Source organism: Stegostoma tigrinum, chromosome 8 (assembly GCF_030684315.1).
Source record: "Stegostoma tigrinum isolate sSteTig4 chromosome 8, sSteTig4.hap1, whole genome shotgun sequence".
Classification (NCBI taxonomy): Eukaryota; Metazoa; Chordata; class Chondrichthyes; order Orectolobiformes; family Stegostomatidae; genus Stegostoma; species Stegostoma tigrinum.
In genome coordinates, this window is record NC_081361.1 from 83,775,842 (window position 1) to 83,797,125 (window position 21,284).

Sequence of the window (21,284 nt, forward strand, 5' to 3'; positions counted from 1 at the left end):
GACGTGTACACACTCCAGGTTATCACCCGGCTTCCCTCAACTAACATAACATTCCCTCAATTAACACAAAATGATCAGAATTAAAGCATTAAGGTCATAGGGCTATGATGTTATCAGGAATTTGGAATGGGCAGGAAATTAGGACATTGAGACTAAAAGTTCAAGATGTGGCACACTGTCGGTAGGACTGCAATTGGTCACAGAAGCCTAGGACTGGTGACTGAAACGAAGAGGAGAATATGCGGGTGGTCATACTATGTTGTTGATTAGCTATAAAATCACACACTTAGAAAACCAAGTGGATGCATGACACAGCAGTTTCTGCCCATCCCAGTTTTTCTGCATAACTTTTACTGCATGTGGGCTCATGTCAAATGTCAGGATGTTGGACCAAGCCCAGCTTGTAAATTGAGATTTAAACCCATCAATAAGACCTATTTGTGTTAGGATAGCACTTCTTAAGATCATAAAATGTCTTGAGGTACTTCACAAGATGGTTATAAATTTGATACTGAACCACATCAAGTTATTGATGACCAAAGGAGTAGGTTCTCAGAAATACCTTAAACAGAGGAAAATGAGGTGAAAAGGTGGAGAGCGTTAGCCAGGGAATCAGAGGTTGGGGTCTAAGCATCTGAAAGCATGACCACTAATGGTGTAACAATTAAAACCAAATATGGTCATGAGGCCAGAATTGGAGGAGTGTCGGTATATCCAAAGATTGTAGGGCAAGAGAGAAACGTACAGGCACTGTGAAGAAAGGCTGGTAAAAGATTTTGTTTTCCTTCTTCATAGAACCTAGAGAAATCTAATGGAAATTTTAAGAATAAGTTAAAACTCTTAAATCTTAAATAATAGGTTGCTTCTGCTGGTCAATAATTCAGTAGCAAGGGGCATAGTGTGAAGGATCACAGTAGAAAAATGAATAGGGAAGTGGAATGAGTTATTTATGCTTTAAAGTGGTTATTAAGGCAGATGCTAACATTAATTAGAAAAGAAGTGCATGAGAATTTGAAAAGAGCAAAATTAGAAATATACACGGGAATTGGATTAGAGAAAATAGCTGCAGCTGGAGAATTTTTACTCAGACAGATGACAGAATCAATTATTCTCCTTCTGACCTGTAATTTCCATAATTCTGTGGGAAAACATAATTGCACTCATAAACAGTATTTTAAAAGGTAGCAGTGAAAAACAATCGCTTTATTCTCTAGTTTACAGTGATCAAAACCGAAAGAACTGCGGCTGCTGTAAAATGATCAAAGTTTACTTGGCAGCCATGCATTGAATTTGAAACATAAGAAATAGGAACAGGAGAAGACCGTGTGAACTTTGAGCCCACTTCACCGTTTTATATAATCATGGCTGGTCTTGGGCTTCAGTTCCACTATATTCGTTAATTCCCTGAGATACCAAATATCTGTCTATCCAGGTCTTAAATATATTCAGCGATGGAGTATTCATAGTCTTCTTAGGCAGGGAATTTCAAAACTTCACAGTAAAGCTGTTTCTCCTCATTGAATCCTAAATGATTACCCCCTTACAGTAGATTCTCCAGCCGGGGAAAACAACCTCTCAAGTTTAGCCTGTTGAGCCACTCCATAATCTTGCCTTTTCCAGTCACACCACTTTTCATTCTTCTAAATTCCAGAGGTGTAGAGCCGATTTATTCAGCTTCCCATCCAACATCCCCTCTAGTTTTCTTTCCAGCTACACGGGTCTCTAAGGCCCATGAGCTGTAGCGACTTCCTGAAGCAGGATTGACACCTTACCAAATCCCTTTCGGAAGTCCAAGTTTACAAACAAGGAGTAGACCATTTGGTTCCTCAAGCCTGCTGTGCCATTCGATAGGAACATGGCTGATCTGATTGTAAATCCAAACCAATATTCCCATGTATACTGAGAACCATGTATTTCAGAGGGATTTGGGCCAAACGCTGGCAAATAGGACTGGATTAATTTGGGATATCTGGATGGCATGGATGAGTTGGACAGCAGGGTCTGTTTCTGTCCTGCATATCTCTATGACTCTACTTCACAAGAATCTATCCATTCTGTCTTAAAAAAAGTTCCATCACCTTTTCAGGAAGAGAATTCCAAAGACTCCTTAAGCTGTGACGGAACATTTCACCTAACCTCAGTCTTATATTAGCGATCTTTTTGTTTAAACAATGACCCCATTTCTTGGCTAGAGATAGTAGGAATTGCAGATGCTGGAGAATCTGAGATAACAAGGTGTAGAGCTGGATGAACACAGCAGGCCAAGCAGCATCCTATGATGTTCATCTAGCTCTACACTTTGTTATCCGTGACCCCATTTCTTAACTGTCCAGTAATTGGAAACTTCCTCTCAACATCCATCCTGTAAACACCCCTCAGGATCATTTGTTTCAATCAACTCTTTTAAACTCTAACAGATACAAAAAGAACAGTACAAAACAGGAACAGGTTCTTCAGCCCACCAAGACTACATTCTGACACATGACGCATTTCTAAATTTAAAAACCTTGTGTGTATACAGTCCATATCCTTCCTATTCATTTTTTCTCTCAAGATGCCTCTTAAATGTTGCTACTGTATTTGTATCTACCACCTCCTCTGGTGGTGCATTCCAGGCACTTACCACCCTCTGTGTTAAAAAAAATGGCCTGCCTCTCTCATCTCCTTTAAAATTTCTCCCGTTTACCATAAACCCATGTCCCCTAGTAATTGGCATTGCTACTCTGAGAAGAAGACTCTGCCTATCCATTCCATCCATGCCTCACATAATTTTGCAAAGTTCAATCAGGTCGCCCCACAGCCTCTGACGTTCAAGTGAAAACAAAGAAAGTTTTTCCAATCTGTCCTTAGAGCTAATACTCTCCAAACCAGGCAAGGTTCAGGTAAATCATTTCTGTACCCTATACAAAGTCTCTACATCCTTCTGGCAGTAGCAGCCAGAACTATATACAAGATTCCAAATGTGGCCTTAGTATATTTGTATACAGCTGCAACATAACTTGCCAATTTTTACACTCTGTGCCCTGACCAATGAAGGCAAGCATGCCAAATATCTTCTTGACCACCTTATTCACTTATGTTGCCACTTTTGGGGTGATCTGGATCTGTATGCCTAGATCCCTTTGTGTTTAATGCTACTAAGAATTTTGCCATTGACTAGATACTTCAATCCTGCATGAGACCGTCCAAAATGCATTACCTTGCATTTGTCCAGATTAAGTTCCATCTGCTGTCTTCCTACACAGGTCTTCAGCCTATCTATAAACCTAGCCTGTACTGCTTCCCCTTTTTCTAACCTGATTACATTGTCAGTACGATCAATTTGTCTAGCAGGATTTCCACTTCATAAAAGCATGTTGACTTGTCCTAATCATACTATACTTAAGTGCATTGTTAAAACTTGATAATAGATTCTAGCACATTCCTGTTGACTGATGTCACATTAACTGGGCTGTAGTTACATACAAACATGAAAAAAGAGCAGGCATAGGTCATTCTGTCCATCGAACCTGCTCTGCCAGTCAGTAAGATCCTTTGATTGTGACCTTAAATTCCTGCCTATCCCTAATAACCCTTCAACCCCTGCTTAAGAAGAAACTGTTTATCTCCCCCTGAAAACTATACAATGTTTCTGTTTCCATCACCTTTTCAGGAAGCATTCCAAGTACTCTCAACTCTTAAAAGGAAATGCTTTTTTCTAATCTCTGTTTCAAATGGGTAACCCCTGTTTTTGTTTTAAATGACCCCTAAGAGGGCTCAAAAGACAACCTATGAGATTATCTTTAATCCTTTGGCATAGTAGGAACTGCCAATGCTGGAGTCTGGGATAACAAGGCCTCTGATGCTTCCTGGCCTGTGTTCATCCAGCTCCGCACCTTATTACCTTTATCCTTTTCTGTTCTGCCTGTCTTTTTGAAATGTGTGCCCTGGAATATTTATTTGCCAGTCTTAGTCACCTTGTAACCATGTCCTGTGATTATGATTCAGTCTAAACCATTTATTTCTTTGTGCCACTGGTTCATTTATCTTATTGCAGATGCAACATTCCATGCAAAGTAAATTCATCTTATTTTCACCAAAACCTTCCTCCCCCTCTGTCAGTTTAGGCGATAAGATGTAGGAACAGAGTTAGGCCGCTCAGTCATAGCTGATGTGTTTCTCAATCCCATTCTCCTACTTGTTCCCCATAACTCTTGATCCCCTTATTAATCAAGGACCTACCTCTCTCTGTCTTAAATAGTCTCAATGACTTTGCCTCCATAGCCTTCTATGGCAATGAGTTTCACAGATTAACCATTCCCTGGCTGAAGAAATTCCTCGTCATCTCAGTGAAGGGACAATCCTTTAGAACTTTGAGGCTATGCCCTTGTGTCTCCTTCTATTGGAAACATCCTGTCCATGTCCACCCTATCCAGGCCTCTCTGTATTCTGTAAGTTTCGATGAATTCTCCCCCTCCCCCATCCTTCTAAACTCCATCGAATACGGACCCAGAGTTCTTAACCATTCCTCATCTGACTTGCCCTTCATCCCCAGGATCATTTTAGTACACCTCCCTGGACTCATCCAAGGCTGGCACACCCTTCCTTAGATAAGAGGCCCCAAACTGCTTGCAATATTCCAAATATTCAGAAAGACTATTAAGCCAGAAACTCAGATAAAGTTCTCGAGACTTGGGTTCGAATCCTGCCATGGCAAATGGTGGAATTTGAATTCAATAAATATCTGGAATTAAGAGTCTAATGGTGACCATGAATCCATTGTCGATTGTTAGAAAAATCCATCTGGTTCACTAATGTTCTGTAGAAAAGGAAACTGTCATTCTTACCTGGTCTGACTACATGTGACTCCAGACCCACAGCAATGTGGTTGACTCTTAACTGCCCTTTGGGCAATAAATGCTGCCTAGCCAGCAACACCCTCAACCCAAGAGTGCATAAAGGAAAAAATAATGCAATCTGACCAGAGCCTTGTGCAGCCTGAGCAGTACATCTCTGCTTTTGTAAACTAGCCATTTCAAAATGAATGTTAACTTTGCATTTGCCTTCCTGACTGCCAGCTGAACCTGCATGTTAACCTTAAGATAATCCTGAACTAGGATTCCGAAGCCTTTCCCATTTCAAAAATAGTCTAGGCCTCTATTCTTCCTGCCAAAGTACATAACCTCTCACTTTCCCACAGCGTATCCCAACTCTTTGCCAACTCTCCTAGCCTGTCCAAATCCTTCTGCAGCCTGCTGTCTTCAGCATCACTACCTGTATTTCTACCTATGTTTTGTGTCATCTGCAAACTTAGCAACAATGCCGTGAGTTCCTTAGATCAGATTGTGAATGTATAATTTGAATAGTCGTAGCCCCAACTCTGACCCCTGCAATACTTCACTAGTTGCTTTATCCCTACTCTGTGCCTGTTAGCCAATTCTCTGTCTATGGCAGTACCTTGCCCCTAACACTAAGGGCTATTATGTTATTGAGCTGCCTCCTATGCAGCATCTTTTGGCAATCCAAATACATTACTGGCTCTCCTTAGAGTCATTCATCCCTGCCCTGACCACATTTGATTAGATTAGATTCCCTACAGTGTGGAAACAGGCCCTTTGGCCCAACAAGTCCACACCGCCCTGTGGAGCATCCTACCCAGACCCATCCCCTTATAAACCACACACCCCTGAACACTACAGGCAATTTAGTGTGGCCGATCCACCTAGCTTGCACATCTTTGAACTGTGGGAGGAAGCCGGAGCACCCGGAGGAAACCCACGCAGACACAGGGAGAACATGCAAACTCTGCACAGACAGTTACCCGAGGCTGGAATCGAACCCGGGTCCCTGGTGCTGTGAGGCTACAGTGCTAACCACCGAGCCAAGTGCTAACCACCGAGCCACCGTGCTGCACTGGTGCTGGTGCATTCTTCTGCTTAAGTGCCTTGCCCCTTCCTTTCACACTCTGGTTACAATTACCTGTAGTGCTAGCCTGTAATACTTCCTTGTTCTATCTCTTTGGCTTTCCAAATCTTCCCTTGTGTAAACATTGCAATGCCTCTGTCTGTCCCAATGGACACTTCTAACTATCCTGATTCTCAGTTCAAATTGATTTGAGTCCTTATCAGATGGGTGGGTCACACTTTGGCAGAGCTCAGATAGCACCTATTTCTGCAACAGCCTTGATTTCTTGTTCTTGCTGAGTAAACAGATTAATCACAGAATAGCAGTTTTGTTGAACACCCAGTTTTCAGCCTCAGTTTATTATTAACACATATAAGGTGGGATATCCTTTCTGGAAAAAACAAAATGAATGCTTTGTCTAAATTGTTTAGATACCAAGGACACTTTCTTAAGTGCAGTGATAGTTCAGCCAAGACTTTCCTTGTTTTATGCAGAATTACAGTTCTGACTTGTTAATTAAAAGGGCAAATTCAGTTCAGCTCTTTATCTGTCCTTCAAGAATTTGGCATTGCCACTTCGAGATGTTTATGATTTAGTGACAGACAGGGTCCCCATTAAATTTTATAAGAACGAAGTGTCATAAGCGTGTCTATGGCTCTGTTTGTTCTGCAGTAATTGGCAGATTATACGCTGTACTGAATGATCTTGTAGTTTCTCATTTTCCTAAAATAAGACGCAGGACACATCCCCGGACTGACCTCAGTCTCCCGTAACACTGCTTCCTTTTTTCACTGGATGACCCTTGAAAATCTCTTCCTTAAAGTTGTTCATGCAAACCAAATTGCATCTGTTGGAGCAATATTTCAATGTGAGCTACTAACCACTGCATCTAAATAAAACAATCCACCTAGGGATTTAATAAGGCTAACTGGCAGTATGTGCTAGTGGATGTAGACTTCACTTTGGAGAGTTGAATGTTGCCTTTGGTATTGCATCAAAGTTTGGCCAGAACCAAGCATATTAATTTGTAACTGTTCCCATTGCAAGAAAGTGTAGTCTACTTTCCCACCTGCTTCCTCAGGTACAGAACTTTCAACTCAGCTTTCTATAACTGAATCTGTATTACTTTTTATGAAGTCAAATAAGGAAATGCTTCCACCCAATAATTTTGGTTTCTGTGATTGTTAAATGGTTTAGCTCCAAAGGTGCACATTCAAGAGGATCTGTTACGTGTTGTCAAATGGTTTGTTACAGATTATAATAACAATGGCCTTATTTAAAAGAGTGAGTAGAGGCCATATATCACAGAGCCCCAAATCAAGTATGATCATCCATAATAACTGAACTAAATGTTGTCAGAGGGACTCTTGACTACTAGTGTGTGCTAAATGATAAACTAATAGAAACACTGCTGTCTAACGTTGGAAAAGGCAGCTTTTTTTTTAGATTAGATTCCCTACAGTGTGGAAACAGGCCCTTTTGGCCCAACATGTCCACACTGCCCCTTGAAGCGTCCCACCCAGACCCATCCCTCTATAACCCACACACCCCTGAACACTACGGGCAATTTAGCATGGTCGATCCACCTAGCCTGCAAATCTTTGGACTGTGGGAAGAAACTGGAGCACCTGGAGGAAACCCACGCAGACACAGGGAAAATGTGCAAACTCCACACAGACAGTCGCCCAAGGCTGGAATTGAACCTGGGTCCCTGGCGCTGTGAGGTAGCAGTGCTAACCACTGAGCCACCGTGCCACCCCTGGTTTGTGAGACTTGAAAACATATGATGGCTGCAGGCATGGCCACAAATAATGGGATGAAGACAGTGGGCATAACTAGAGTTATTAAGGGAATGTAGAGCTGCAGCAGATTACAGAGCTAGAGGATTAATACCATGACACATTTAAACACTGGAATAAGAATTTTTCAAATTGAGATTTTCATGCACTAGAGCCAGCATGGGTCAGTGAACACCAAGGTAATGGATTAATTGGTTGGTGCATCAGACCATAAGATGTAGGAACAGAGATAGTCCATTCAGCCCATCAAGTCCACCATTCTACCCAACTCTACTTTGCTGTCTTTTCTTTTGATTCCCTTACTGATTAAAAATCTGGCTATTTCACTCCTTCAATATACTTAACAACTCAACCTCAACAGCTGTCTGCAGTAAATAATTTCATATATTAATGACCCACTGAGAAGAAATTCCTGCTCATCTCTGCTTTAAATGCATGGTCCCTACTTCTGAGATTATGCCATTGGTCCAATCCTACAAGAGGAAGTAACCTAAGAATCTTGTATATTGCATAAAGGTCACCTCTCATTCTTTTAAGTTCCAGCCTGTATAGGCCCAATTTACTCAAGCTGTCCTCATCAGGCAGTCCCTCCATATTGGTATCAAACTAGTGAATCTCCTCTGGATTACCTTCAGTGGCAGTATATCTTTCGTTTGATAAGGAACCCAAACTATATTTCACGTGGTCAGACTATTGCATTATATGGTTTTAGCAAAACCTTCTTACTTTTAGACTCTATTCTCTTTTGAGGTGAAAGCCAACATTCCATTTGCTTTTACTATTATCCATTGAACTGGGATGCCAGCTTTTTTTGTGATTTATGGACCAGGAATTCCAATATGGCTCGGAGTTTTGTATGAGCTCAAGTTTATGGAGGCTGCAAGATTGGAGACTGCCAAGGAAAGCATTGGATCATTTACTGGTAATTTTGGCGACAGAAAAGGCATTAAAAATTGTTTCACCAGCGGATTATTTGCACAGTGAAGGTGGGACGTGGAACTAGAAGATCTTAGTGTTAGTGATGATTGTTAAGATTATCATTTGTTTTTAATAAAGCTGAATTTCATAGAGTGTTTGTTTTTATGCAGAACGATGCTTGGACATGGAAAATAAATGACACATGGAGTTATTTTGGCCAATCAAAGTAGAATGATCTACCAAGAGTGACTGTGGCTGCTGAATCCATACATTATTATAATCCAGAAGAGGGAAGTAGTGTTTGCAGAATAAACATTCAAAAGGGTTTGCAATTAATTTCAAAGAATCACCTATCTGGCTAAAACTGTCTTTTTAATGATGGAAATATTCTGCTGAAAATATCCGCAGTCAAGCAAGCAGAAAGTTGAGCCAGGACGTTGGGGAGGGGTGACTTGAGCTTTCTGCAATTTCCTTTAATTGCAATGAGTGTGCGAACTGAGGAGTAATTTACAAAAGATGTGGCTGAATAATTGCAGTGAAATTTAAATATAAGCTAGAGATTAAAGACTACTAAAGACCTGCATCTTTCAAGAGTGTTCCAGTTGCATTTCACAATGGAGTTTTCAAATGCCCTTTTAAAAATCTCGGTAAAGATCTTAGGAAGGTCAGTGTTAAACTCCAATTTGTGAAGGGGTAGTAATTAAGTTTGTACATAGGAGTTTAAAAATGTCTTATTAAATTTCTATTGTAGGTAATACATAGATGTCAACATATTGTAATTACCAATGTATTAATTGGAGCAGCTTTATTGTGAATGTGTATATCCACATTCTGCAGTATTGGATAGAGGTGATGGTCTTCCTCTTCCAAAATACTATGACACTGAATTTGAAGAAGGACTGTCCAGTCAACTACTTTCTGAATAAGGTACTTCTACAATTTGTTATGGGAAAAGTATCGTCAAAATTTACTTCAGTACTGGATTTCCTTGGCTCCAAAGCAAGTCTGAATTTGTTTGGTTCTGAAAATGGCCCAAATCTGCCCACAAACATGCAGCATAATCTTGTCACCCCTGAAATTCTTTCTTTGAAGTGGCTGTTGGACCATCTGAAACTTCTGTTCCATTTAAGTCAGCCAAGCTGCTCTTACAATCACCAGAGCAAATCTAGAAATTGGAAGGGCGAGCCTTCACAAGACAATGAATTTAACATGCTTCATTTGGAAATAAATTTGCTGACTACATATTTTCCCCCTCGTTCAGGGAGCACTTCAGAGAGAAAATACTAGTGCATCTTTTAGCCTTTTCAATTTTTGTCCCATTCTGTTGGCAGACTCTTGTATTGAGAGTAATTCCTTCTGTGGATGGGAATGAAATGTCACTGGGCCATGGATTCGTAATTACTTTGAGTCAACCTGGTCTAACAGGCTCTTCCAATCTAAGGAGATTGGTGGATTGTTGGCTCGCTCAACTGCCAAGAATTTTAAAACCACTCAACGGCCACCCCCGCCCCTTGATTTTTTTTCTCACTGTTCCCTCTCTGAGACCGATTGGAGGGCCGTGACACAATTTTTGATTATGAAATTGGCATTTTGTTTGTATTTAGGCATCTGTTTCCCATTTGTGTGGACAACAAAGCAGTTCTCCAAGGAGGCTTTGGAATATTTCCTTTGGCGCTCCATGTGAAAAAGGTCCCTGGCTCAGCTCTGAGGGGAGTAATTTCTTGAGTTGAGCGTTCTACTGATCTGTCCCATCCCTCTCCACTGATGTAAGATTATTTCTAACCTATATAACATAAGGGGCACCTAACTTTATTTTGTTGGCTTCCCACATGATTCTTCTAAGACAATGTTGATGTTGCTATCCCAGGGTCTTGAAATGGCATTGCCACATTATCCAAGTTTCAGCAGAATGAACAAACATGGGGACAGCCATTGTCCAATTGACTTTGTGCTTAGAGTTGGGTCTGATATAACAATTCTGAAACTCAAGGATATAATTTATCATAGGCTGAACTAACACATTGGATTTGGTGATGTACCTCTTCACTCATAGCTTTTTAGAATTGATAACTTCCAAGAGATGGGGAGCAAGTGATGATGTACAACAGTTCACCATGAGGCTCACTTGAAGGCATTACTTTTGATACAACTAAGCATTATACCAAGGGTGTTTCAGTTATGTATTGTTTCATACAAATCATTCTCTTCAGTTTTTGTTTTGAAATTCTAATTCAAAATTCATTCATTAGGATATTTGACTTTATTTATTGGAAATGATCTGTATAAGTATTTCAGCCTCACAATGAGCACAAACTGCTTTCAATGAGCTCATGTGTGAAGAATGCAACTTGGGCAAGGTACCAGAAGCATGCAAAGAAGAACAGTATAACAGTCTTCAGTCTGAAAAAGGGTTACTTTTACATAATTATTGGCAGACAGAAAGTCAGCCCAGGACACAGTTTTGATACGTGTCTCTGTAGCACAGCAAAATAATCAGTGTTGTGAAAGGTATGCTTCAGATGCAGAACGAAGTATTTCTTTATACAGAGTGTGATCGGCAGCTGGAATGGATTGTATAAAATGGCCGTATTTTGGAAGAAGTTAATCAAGTAAGCCAAAGTCCACCGTCAAATCTACCTTGTGAAGATACCATCCTTGCTCAAGTGATGCCTTTGGAGGAATTATTACATCAACTTTGATTAGTGTCATTTTATTTCCATATTACATGCCATTTAATAAAAAACAAGACAGTTTGAATCAAATTTGCTGATTTAAATGTTTTATCCTGGGAAAACTTCAATGTGGCTATTTAAAGCTGAAGGCCTCTGTTGTGATCCGGATGCCCTCCAGATATTTTTTCCCTCTGGTGTTCAACACAATAGTCTTGTTTCCCTGGGTAGGCAGTTGCTTCCTGCCAGCTGAAATATGACCTTTTGAACACCGTATGAAGGACATATAATGTACTGGGCATCTTTGCAGTGGAAAGGCTGTGGATTTCACCTGTAACTGAAACTGGTGGAAAATTGTTATTTATGAACAGACAGAATCAATTAATAAGCAGGATAAGTACAGTTTACTTGCTGGTTCTTGAAAGATATGTCAAAACAATAGTCCTGAAGTTCTATGAATTCTTCAGCTCCTGAATCAAATATATGCAAAAAAGTGAAAAAATTGATTTATAATCTTCCTTTATCTCAGACTCACATAAACAATGGCAGGAAAATTTATGAACACCCATTTTCTGATGCCAGATAATGTAGAAGGAAGATTTTAAAAAAAGTTTCTTCAATTTAATCAGTTATTGACTGGATTTTATTGACTGTAAATTGATGTCTTTTAAATATCACTTTATATGTCAAGTAAAATCATCGTAAATCCTTGGAATGTGAATGTACACTGCATGTTCTAAACAAAGAACATGTGCGAGATCCAGTTCAGACAACACCTGCAAGCAGAGTCCATAAACATACACATGTGACTGCTTGATGATCCAAATTAATCATTCCCATCACCTGGACAGCCTTAAGATCTACTGTCCTTTCATTAAGCAATATGACTGGCTTTTTCCTAAATGAAATAGATATGCTAAATAGCATACTTTCCGGGGTTGTGGGAGATTTGCTGTTTCAGTTGTTGGTGTCTGTCCAACTGATGACACTCTTGCCTCTGAGAAGGTGATTGTGGATTCAACTATCACTCTTGAGACTGGAGCACGGGATTTAGGCTGATAATTCACTGCAGTACTATGGGAGTGCAGCACAGTTCATGAGCTTTCTTTCTGATGACATGTTAAACTGAGACATGTCTGTCTTTTCCGATTCGTGTTAAAAATCCTGTAGCACTGTTTGAAGAATAACAGAGATGCTCTCTGGATGTTCTGCTCAATACTTACCCCTCAAACATCACTAAAACAATCTTTCACATCATTATGTCATTATTGTTTGGGGAGCTTGCCGTGTGTAAATCGATTGCAGCATTTTGTACATGAGGACAGTAACTACATGTCAAAAGATACTTGGTTGATTGGAAAGCATCTTGGAATCATAAGGGATCATAAAAGAGGCAAGGTAAATTCAAGTAATTTTACTTTTCACATGGCAGAATGGAGACTATATCTGCTTTTTAGGATGAACACAGCTGTGCAGTGAGAATAATTAGACCAGGTGTGAGGGAGAATTATGTTTGAGATTAGAAGGTAAAGGTAGAGCAGAGAAAATGAGAAGAGCTCAAATTTGGACAAGTGTAAAGATGGGAAGAGGTTGAAAGCTATCAGCAGAGTGAGAGAGTTGAAGCAGGGCCAGTGATTGGACAAGGAAGCAAGCTAGTGTTGGATTCAGGACTTTTGGTAATTGAGAAGAGAGTATGAGGCTGAGATTAGGAAAATGAAATTTAGAGAGTAAATTGGAGGATGTTGGAGCTGGGATAGAGAGCAGAGGAAATGCTTGTATCGCTGTAATTGGCATATCGGAGCTTGAGGAAAGGGCAAGTGAGGAGGCAAGTTGTCATGCTATTTATACTTTAAATTGAGAGACAACAGTTATGGGGCAACAGAGCAAGATCTAGTTAATGAGAGAGAACAAATAACATGGGGTTGAAAGGAGAAATAGGGAGTATAGTCATTTTTAGTACCATGTCACTTTTAAATTTAAAAAATAATTTATCTTTTAGCTTTGAGGGCTGTTGTTAGTGTCGTTTATCTTGAGCAATGTCAAGTAATTGTGGATATCTAATATCACACCATTACTTCATTTAACACATCAATGAAACTCGATCAGCCTTTTACAATGTAACGTTTATGATTTACAGTGTGCATGTGGAATGTAACAAAATGTTTTCCTTAGTTTGTGGTTTATTCTTGGCTGGCAGGGTTGAATTAGATCATTGCCTGCTATGTATATACTGTTAGCTTTAATAAAGTTATTTTAGTAAGTAATTTAGTTTAATATTTAGTACATTTTTTTTGGATCTTCCCTCACTTCTTTTGACTCTTAAAGCTGGTAACTCCTGTCTGCCTGTGGTTTCATAAGTGCTGGTGTTTCAGACTTGCTGTTCTTCATGTCTGAGCCTAAACAGCAGTATTTTCGATCAGGTGGTTTGGAGCTGAGCTGTTTGTGCCCATTCCAGACATCCACTTGTATGAACTTCCACCAAATATCATTGGAGTGGAAGTCCTGGGAGAATTTATTTTTCCTTCTTAAAGTCCCACCATGTGGTGGCATAGACCTGGGATTACATCAAGTGTCTGTGTGGTTTATTGTCATGATGAAGCTAATCTTTTCAGTCGTAATTGTCTGCTAAATATTGTGTACTAAAATGTTGGCACAAGATTCTTGTCTGGATATTTAAAAGCCAAAAGTTGAATTCAGACTTTTTCCTTCTTTCTTTCTGTTCTTGCCCCTGCGTCGTCTAGCATTCTTGCAGTCATGGCACTCTTGCACGCCCTATCCCTCTACTTCACTGCCTCCATCTGTCTCAACCACATCTCTCCCCACTCTACAACCCCTCCCTCTCTCTGTCTTGCCCTACTCCTGTTTCTCACTCTACATTTCCTTCCTCCCCACCTCTCTCTCTCTCTCTCTCTCTCTCTCTCCCCCCCAACTCTATGCCTTTCTCTTTTTGTCACTAAATAGCTCCCTCCACTCTGTCACTCCACAGCTCCCTTCTCTCCTTTCTCTCTCCCTACACCTCCCTTCTCTATCTCTCTTGCTCTGTACCTCCCTCCTTCACACTTTCACTCTCACTGTGCAGCTCTTTCTTTGCTGTCATTCTGTACCTCCCTCCTCTCTCTCTAGCTCTCACTGTACACCTCCCTCCTCTCTGTCTCAGTCCACAGCTCCTTCCTCTCTCTCACTCTGCAGCCCCCTTCTCTCTCTCTCTCTCTCTCTCTGTGTCTCTCTTGTTCTATATCTCCCTCCTCTATCTCGCTGTACAGCTGTCTCCTATCTCTCTCTGAAACATGTGAATCCCAATAGAACAAGAATCAACCACTTGGCCGTTCGAGCCTGCCCTCCCATTCAGTAAGGTCCTGGCTGATTGGATTTACACCTCATCGCTACCTTCCTGCATATCCTTAACATTCTTTCATTTCTTAATCATCAAGAAACAAAGTACCTCGCAATCTACTGCCTTTTGAGGAGTGACACTCCAAAGACTCTCAATCCTCTGAGAAAAATATTTTTTCCATATTTCTATTTTAAATGTCCTCTTCCCCCCCGACCTTATTTTTAGACAACGACCCCTTGTTCTAGATTCTCCCAGCTTAAGCTACCCTACACCTGTCCACCAAATCGTGTGTGTCACGTCCTCCCACCCCAACCCCCACTCAACACCTGCACTCCCCCAACTTCCTTGTCACCACCTTCCACCCCACCCTTTCCAACCCTCACACCCTGTCTTCCCCCTTTCTCTCATAGCTTTCAGGAAAGGTATGTTTCATATCTGGACCAACACTAGAAGGGCAGAGAGCTGTTGAGGCACACTGGCTATACAAAACTCTCAAACACCTGTAAATCATGCAAATGACTTTCCTTCCCTTCTATTTTTCTGTACAGGTGCTGTGTAATGGTCCAGGAACATGCGCGCCCCTTTGTGTATCTGCTCTGCTGCTCGGAATCCTTGGTGTGAAGAAAGTGCTGATTATCTACGTAGAGAGCATCTGCCGCGTTGAAACCTTGTCTCTGTCAGGGCAGATACTGTACAATTTGTCAGATTACTTTTTTGTTCAATGGCCAGTACTGCAGAAGAAATATCCCAAAGCAATCTACCTTGGCCGACTAGTTTGAACATCTCATGGGAGCTGGGACTAAGATTGTGCAAAAAGCATTTGTGCCCAGATGTCAGGAAGCAGCAGCAATGCAGAATAAATACACCTTCCAGATATTGTTTGTTGGGTTTAATCTCTGAAAAGGGAGCATGTGTATTGAAAGGAAAAGTTCTAGGTAAACTTACGGTATTGGGGATAATCTACTGGACTTAAATTTGTGGTCTTGGGACTGCTGCTAGAAAGTATTAGTCATGTACAACATGAGGGAATCAACCCCATATAAACAGTCATAAGGTTATTATAACTGTTGACTGCTTCACACATTTGGACTCTTTGTTTCACTATTTTGTCAGTGAACTAATTTTTAACAATACAAGAAGCCATGAGCTGCCAATTCATTTGATTAACCCCTTCTTCCCTTTATTGCTATTCTTGAATGGCTCTGTACACTAAATAAACCTTCATTTACTTTATATTATACTTGATTCCTACAACTATTTTCCACATCAAAGGTTAGTATAGCAGTGCACTTTATTCCCAGCCAGAAGCCATTTGAACTTTCCTCGTTTGAAGAGCATTTTTTCATTTTTGAGTTGTCAAGTGTTCATGTTATGAGGTACATTCGCTATCGAAGTCTTTCTTCATACAATATTTTCCAAATTCCAAAATTAAAACCAAAGACAATAGAAATGTTGACACATTTTGTGTGCACACATCAATTTTATTTGACGTATGTTAATGACTTTGGAATTGCATTGTCTGGTGTTATTTATCTTAATCTTCAGTAGTTTATGGATTCTGTTCATTCCCGTATTTACTTTCCTCTCTGTTAATCCTTTCATTCCTCCTCAGCATTATATTGTCATCTAACATTGTTTTTGATCCTCATTTCTCCCACTGTATCTGTTAAGTGAAGTTTGATTATTTCCCAATTATCGATGACTAGATTGAAAATGTGGGGACATGTCCCCTGCAATGACAAATAATTGAGGTTCTGGTGTTAAAAGAAAGAAGGGCTTCTGTTTGTTTTGTACCTTTCACATCCTCAGGACATTTCAAAGTGATTTGTCACAAATTAAGTATGTTTCAAATGTAGTCATTGCTGCAGTATAGAAAGCAACAAGTCAGTCCTGGGTGATTGAATATTTGACTGATTCTCATTCAGGCTGCAGCTTAGTAAACTAAGAAACAATAAGAAGCTACTTCAAGGAGACAGTCATTCTTATTTAATGCAAAGTCCCGTGCTAAAGTTAATTCAGAATCTGTAGCATTAGGGTTTGACAGGTAATATTTGGGACTGTGTAAATAGCACCTGCTATAAGGATGACTTAAGAGAACAGACGAACGAGAGACTTGGAGAAAGAATGCTCAGGCTTCAACACAGTAAAACCTATTCATGTGAGCCATATACACTTCTACAATTTATAATAAACTGGTTGTTGCTTGAACATACCAATGACTCAATCATTCCACAGCTAGACTAACCAGCACACTACGGGTTGTCCTGGTTAAGAAATTTGTCTAAGACTTGGCAGCAAGCCACATACCATAATATCAACATGTAGAAATGCAACAATAATTCCTATGCAGCTGCCAGTCTCCATTCTTTCATATTGTTGCCACGTTATTGTAATGGTCTTTTAAATGAATTGATGTGTAGATTCCTACCCTGACCTCAATATGTCACGTTTACTTTCTGTCAAATGTACATTGCATTTATTTGCATTCTGAATTGATTTTACCACAAGAATGTATAAGGTGGGCCCTTTCTCCTGGAGCATCGCAAAAGCAGTTTGTCTCATGAATCCTGATTTTTGCCTACTGCATATGCAGTCTAGCCTCCACAGAGGTGATTGTATCAATAGACATGCCACTGAGGACAAACCCTCTGCAGTGACTCTTTGATGGTCTTCACTGACGAGATATTTGCCTACCTATTATGTGCACCTCAATCAGATCTGGAGTGCATCAAAAATAGATCCATGGACAAAATGACGCAGGAGGCACCCATCATTACAGGAGCCGGGGGAGCACGTCAGACTCAGAAGGGGAGGGACCCCTATAAGGCCCAAGAGGAATCACAAATTAATTTCCCTGTGGAATGTATTGTTTATGAGTTTCGTGGTAACAGGCAATTGCCTGTCCAGCTGGAAATTATCACCTGAATCCTTTGGGGGCCCATTTGTAGTAATGTCCTAATCGTGGAATGGGAGGCTTGGGTTGAAGTCCTACCCACTCCAGAGGTGTTAATAACAACCTCTGAACAGGACGATTAGAAAAACAGGTTTAAAAAACACACTATAAAGCAGAGGTAGTAATAACCCAGAGATAGTTGTAACCCCACTGTGAAGCTGCTCATTTCTGAAGGAGGATCCCAACCCGAAATGTCAACTTTCCTGCTCCTCTGATGCTGCCTGGCCAGCTATGTTCCTCCAGCTCCATACTGTGTTAACACGAGAAAACAGCTGGGGATGGGTCTGCAGATCTGCCTGTCCTGAGCTGGATCTGGTTTGTGTATGCCATGAGTAGCAGTTCTATTTTGGCGTTCAACAATAAATGATGTTTCTTCCCTGTCAGGCTTCCTGTGTTATTATATCTCGTGTCATAGTGGTGGCATCTCAAGCTCTGGGCTTGAGCCCAAACTAGGATTTCTTAGCCAGGAAAGATCCGGTTGTGACATTGCATAAACACTGAGTATGAGGTTATAAATCTTCCCACAATGCCAGATGGAAAAACCTCACTTCAAAGACAATGGGAAATCACTGCAGTAATTTGCCCTTAAACATGGGCCATTCTACATAAAGAAAAGACAGAAAATGAGAAGAAGAAATTTTGAAAAAGATGGAGAAAAAGCAGGTGATTGATGTCGATATATATAGTTCCTTTGTAAAGTTACAACAAAAATAATGTCCTCAATAAATTGTTTTGTGATTCCATGGTGAATGATTGGCATTTAATACCTTAAAAATTGCATGACTGATCAGCATGAAGAAGGGAAAAGCAGCAAAACTGGGATATAGTTTCCTGCAAAGGACCACTTGTTGCAAAGTTGGTTCTGTTGGAAATAATTGTGGTTTTTATTAAAGTATCACAACAAATACTCTGATCAGCAAAGTTTCTGTAAAAGTGCAATGCTTGGCTGTGCGATTCTATTGAGTGCATCAGTGCCTGTTTAAAAATAGCAGATGGTAATGAAATGTGAATGCATTAGATAATCATGAGATCTTTATTGATTGGAAAATATGACATCTTGTACCCTCTCATGCCGACAAAGCAATGTTCCATGAAGTGGTATCCGTTTGCCTTCCCAAGCCCATTCACCAGCTTGTGCACTTTGCATTGGCAGCACTGGCTGAATGTTGTTAAATGTTTCCAAAATAAAATGTTCGTGGTCAGCAGCTGCCTCCTTTTTACCGTGGACGTGCAAACCTTTACACATTCAGACCCCATCAGAATCATCTCAGGGCTCTCTGCTTCTTCTCGGAAAAAAAGTGTGAATCATTTTCCACTCATCACCATCCTGATCCATCTGGCCAAGCTCATTCTCACTCTATGCAACTTCTCCTTTAAATCTTCTCACTTTCTTCAAATCAAAGCTGTTCCCATGTGTGCCCGCATGGGCCCCACTTATGCTTGTCTCTGTCTACGGCACGTGGAACATTCTTTGTTCCAGTCCTAATTGGGTCCCACCCCACAACTTTTTGTCCACTACATCAATGCCATAATCGGTACTGCTTTCCCCCCTCATCTGGAATTGGAAAAACTTATCAATTTTAGTTCCCATTTCCACCCCACCCCCACCTTCACCTGGTCCATCTCTGATTCCTCCCTTCCCTTCCTTGAAGTCTGTTACGACATTTCAGGGGAAAGGCTGGTCACCAGTATCACCGACTCCAACAGTTACTTGGACTATACATTCTCACCCCCCACTTCCTGTAAGGATTCCGTCCCATTCCCCCAGTTTCTCTGTTTCCATTGCATCTGCTTTGATGTTACTCAGAGATGTCCACCTTTTTCCTGAACCTATGATTCCCCGCAGCGATGGTTAACCCATATGTTGTAGGCCAGTTGCAGTGTTCTAGACAGCATCAGCACAAGCTCAAAGAACGGCATCTCATTTTCCACTTGGGGACTCTGCAGCATCTAAGAAACAACATTGACTTCCATGACTTTAGAGCCTGATTCCATCTGTCCCTCCACCCTGGTCCTGTCATGATATGGGTTGCCTTCAGCAGAGCCAACCCATTCTCAGCTCTCATTATCACTTACTCAGCAAATCTTCTGTTCTTGGAGACTATCAATAAACCCCTTATTTGCCTACCCCTTACATATCTCTGACTCTCTCTTGGCTTTACCTCCACCTATCCGCTCACCACCCTGTAGCCTCATCTAAATGCCACTTTTCCTGAGCTGCTATCAATCCTAATGAAGAGTCACTAGACTTGGAACGTTAACTCTGCTTTCTTCCCACAGATGCTGCCAGCCCTGCTGAGTTTTGTCAGCAATTTCTGTTTTTGTTCCAAAATATGATCACCTATTATGTAACTTATTTATTTGGTTTTAGGGCTTTTTAAAAATTAATCTTTTGCTTGTGTTGAGGGTAATTTGCCATGCTATATCCAGGATCATTAAACTGAATATTCATACCCATTTCTAAATTTAGATTCTTATTTTCAGATTACAGTTCTAATTTTAAAATAGGTAGAAAATTGTTAAGGAACAAATTGGTCAGTGGTAAATTCAGAAAAATTGGTACGAAAATGTTTTGAATATCATCTAACCTAAAGAATACAGGAAAAACAGCAAATGTAAATGCACAATTGTTTAGCAAAATAGTGGAATTAAACAACACTGAAATGTTCAATCTTTTGTATCCACACTAGTTCTTTGATACAGCAATTCAATTAGTCCCACTTTCCTGTAACTTTACATATTTTCCTTTTCAAGCCCATATCAGGTTTGCTTTTGAAGTTTTCTATTGAATTTGCTTCCATTACTTTAATAGGCAGTGAATTCTAGATCATAAACATTCATTGTTTGGAAAATGTTCTCCTGCCTTCTTACTGGTTCCTTTAACAATTATTCTGTATCTAAGATTCATTTAAAAAAAGTTACAGACTACCTAGAATATTTTGTCTTAACATAATGCTCTTATCTTGTTTTTTAGGACATTTCAAGGATTACAATCTTAAAAATGTTTAAACCCTTTATGAATAGTTTCTTTATGCTGAATTTTAATTCAGTGGGCGATGAATGTCAGACTGGACTGCTCTGAGGGAATCAAGGGTTAGAATAACAATAACTTTGAAACTGAATAGGATCAGTAGTTGAGAACAAAACCTATTAAGGGTGTAGGGAGTGAATCACATATCTTGCTTGATTATAAACAAATTTGCTGTAATATTCTATCGTCCAGTACATTCATTTGTTACAGCCTTTCTCCTGAATGAATCTGCTTTAGAGCCTACATTTAAAGTGTCTGTGTGGGAATTGTGCAATCTGAAGGTCAAGCAACTGTTAGTCATTATGATCATTCTATTTCTCTAAAGGAAGATCTTCATATCTGAGTCCTTTGGCCTTTCTCCTTCCCCTGAATACCTTTTGAAGTAGGTGGTTCGTGGAATGTAATATATTCCAATGGCTATGATTTATAAGAAGGAAAACTATCTACTTTTTGAAATATTGATATGTGTTATAATTCTTCTGTTACCTAGGTTGATCAAGCTTAACATATGAAAATCTCTTCTTTAGAGAAGCAGGAACTGCACTAGAGACGACATTCCCATTTCCAAGACTGTTCAAATTATTCACTTGTTAGAACTTCAGACTAAAGACACTCCATTGAAGTTGTAAAATTTTATTTATCGGTAGAAGGCACCTGGCCCGTTATATTTACACTGATTTTGATAAAGTAAATCAGA

The 21,284-nt window shown here is 40.1% G+C and overlaps 1 protein-coding gene across 2 annotated transcripts in view; it reads left to right on the top strand.

The window, feature by feature from the left end:
• alg14 (ALG14 UDP-N-acetylglucosaminyltransferase subunit) overlaps positions 1–17,936 on the top strand; it is a 109,325-nt gene extending 91,389 nt beyond the window's left edge. For both annotated transcript variants that reach the window (XM_048539301.2, XM_048539302.2), the window contains one exon: positions 15,152–17,936. In XM_048539301.2, the coding sequence (XP_048395258.1) occupies positions 15,152–15,382 (231 nt within the window). In that variant the 3' untranslated portion in view covers positions 15,383–17,936. The remainder of the gene's footprint in view (positions 1–15,151) is intronic.
• Positions 17,937–21,284: the final 3,348 nt, after the last annotated feature.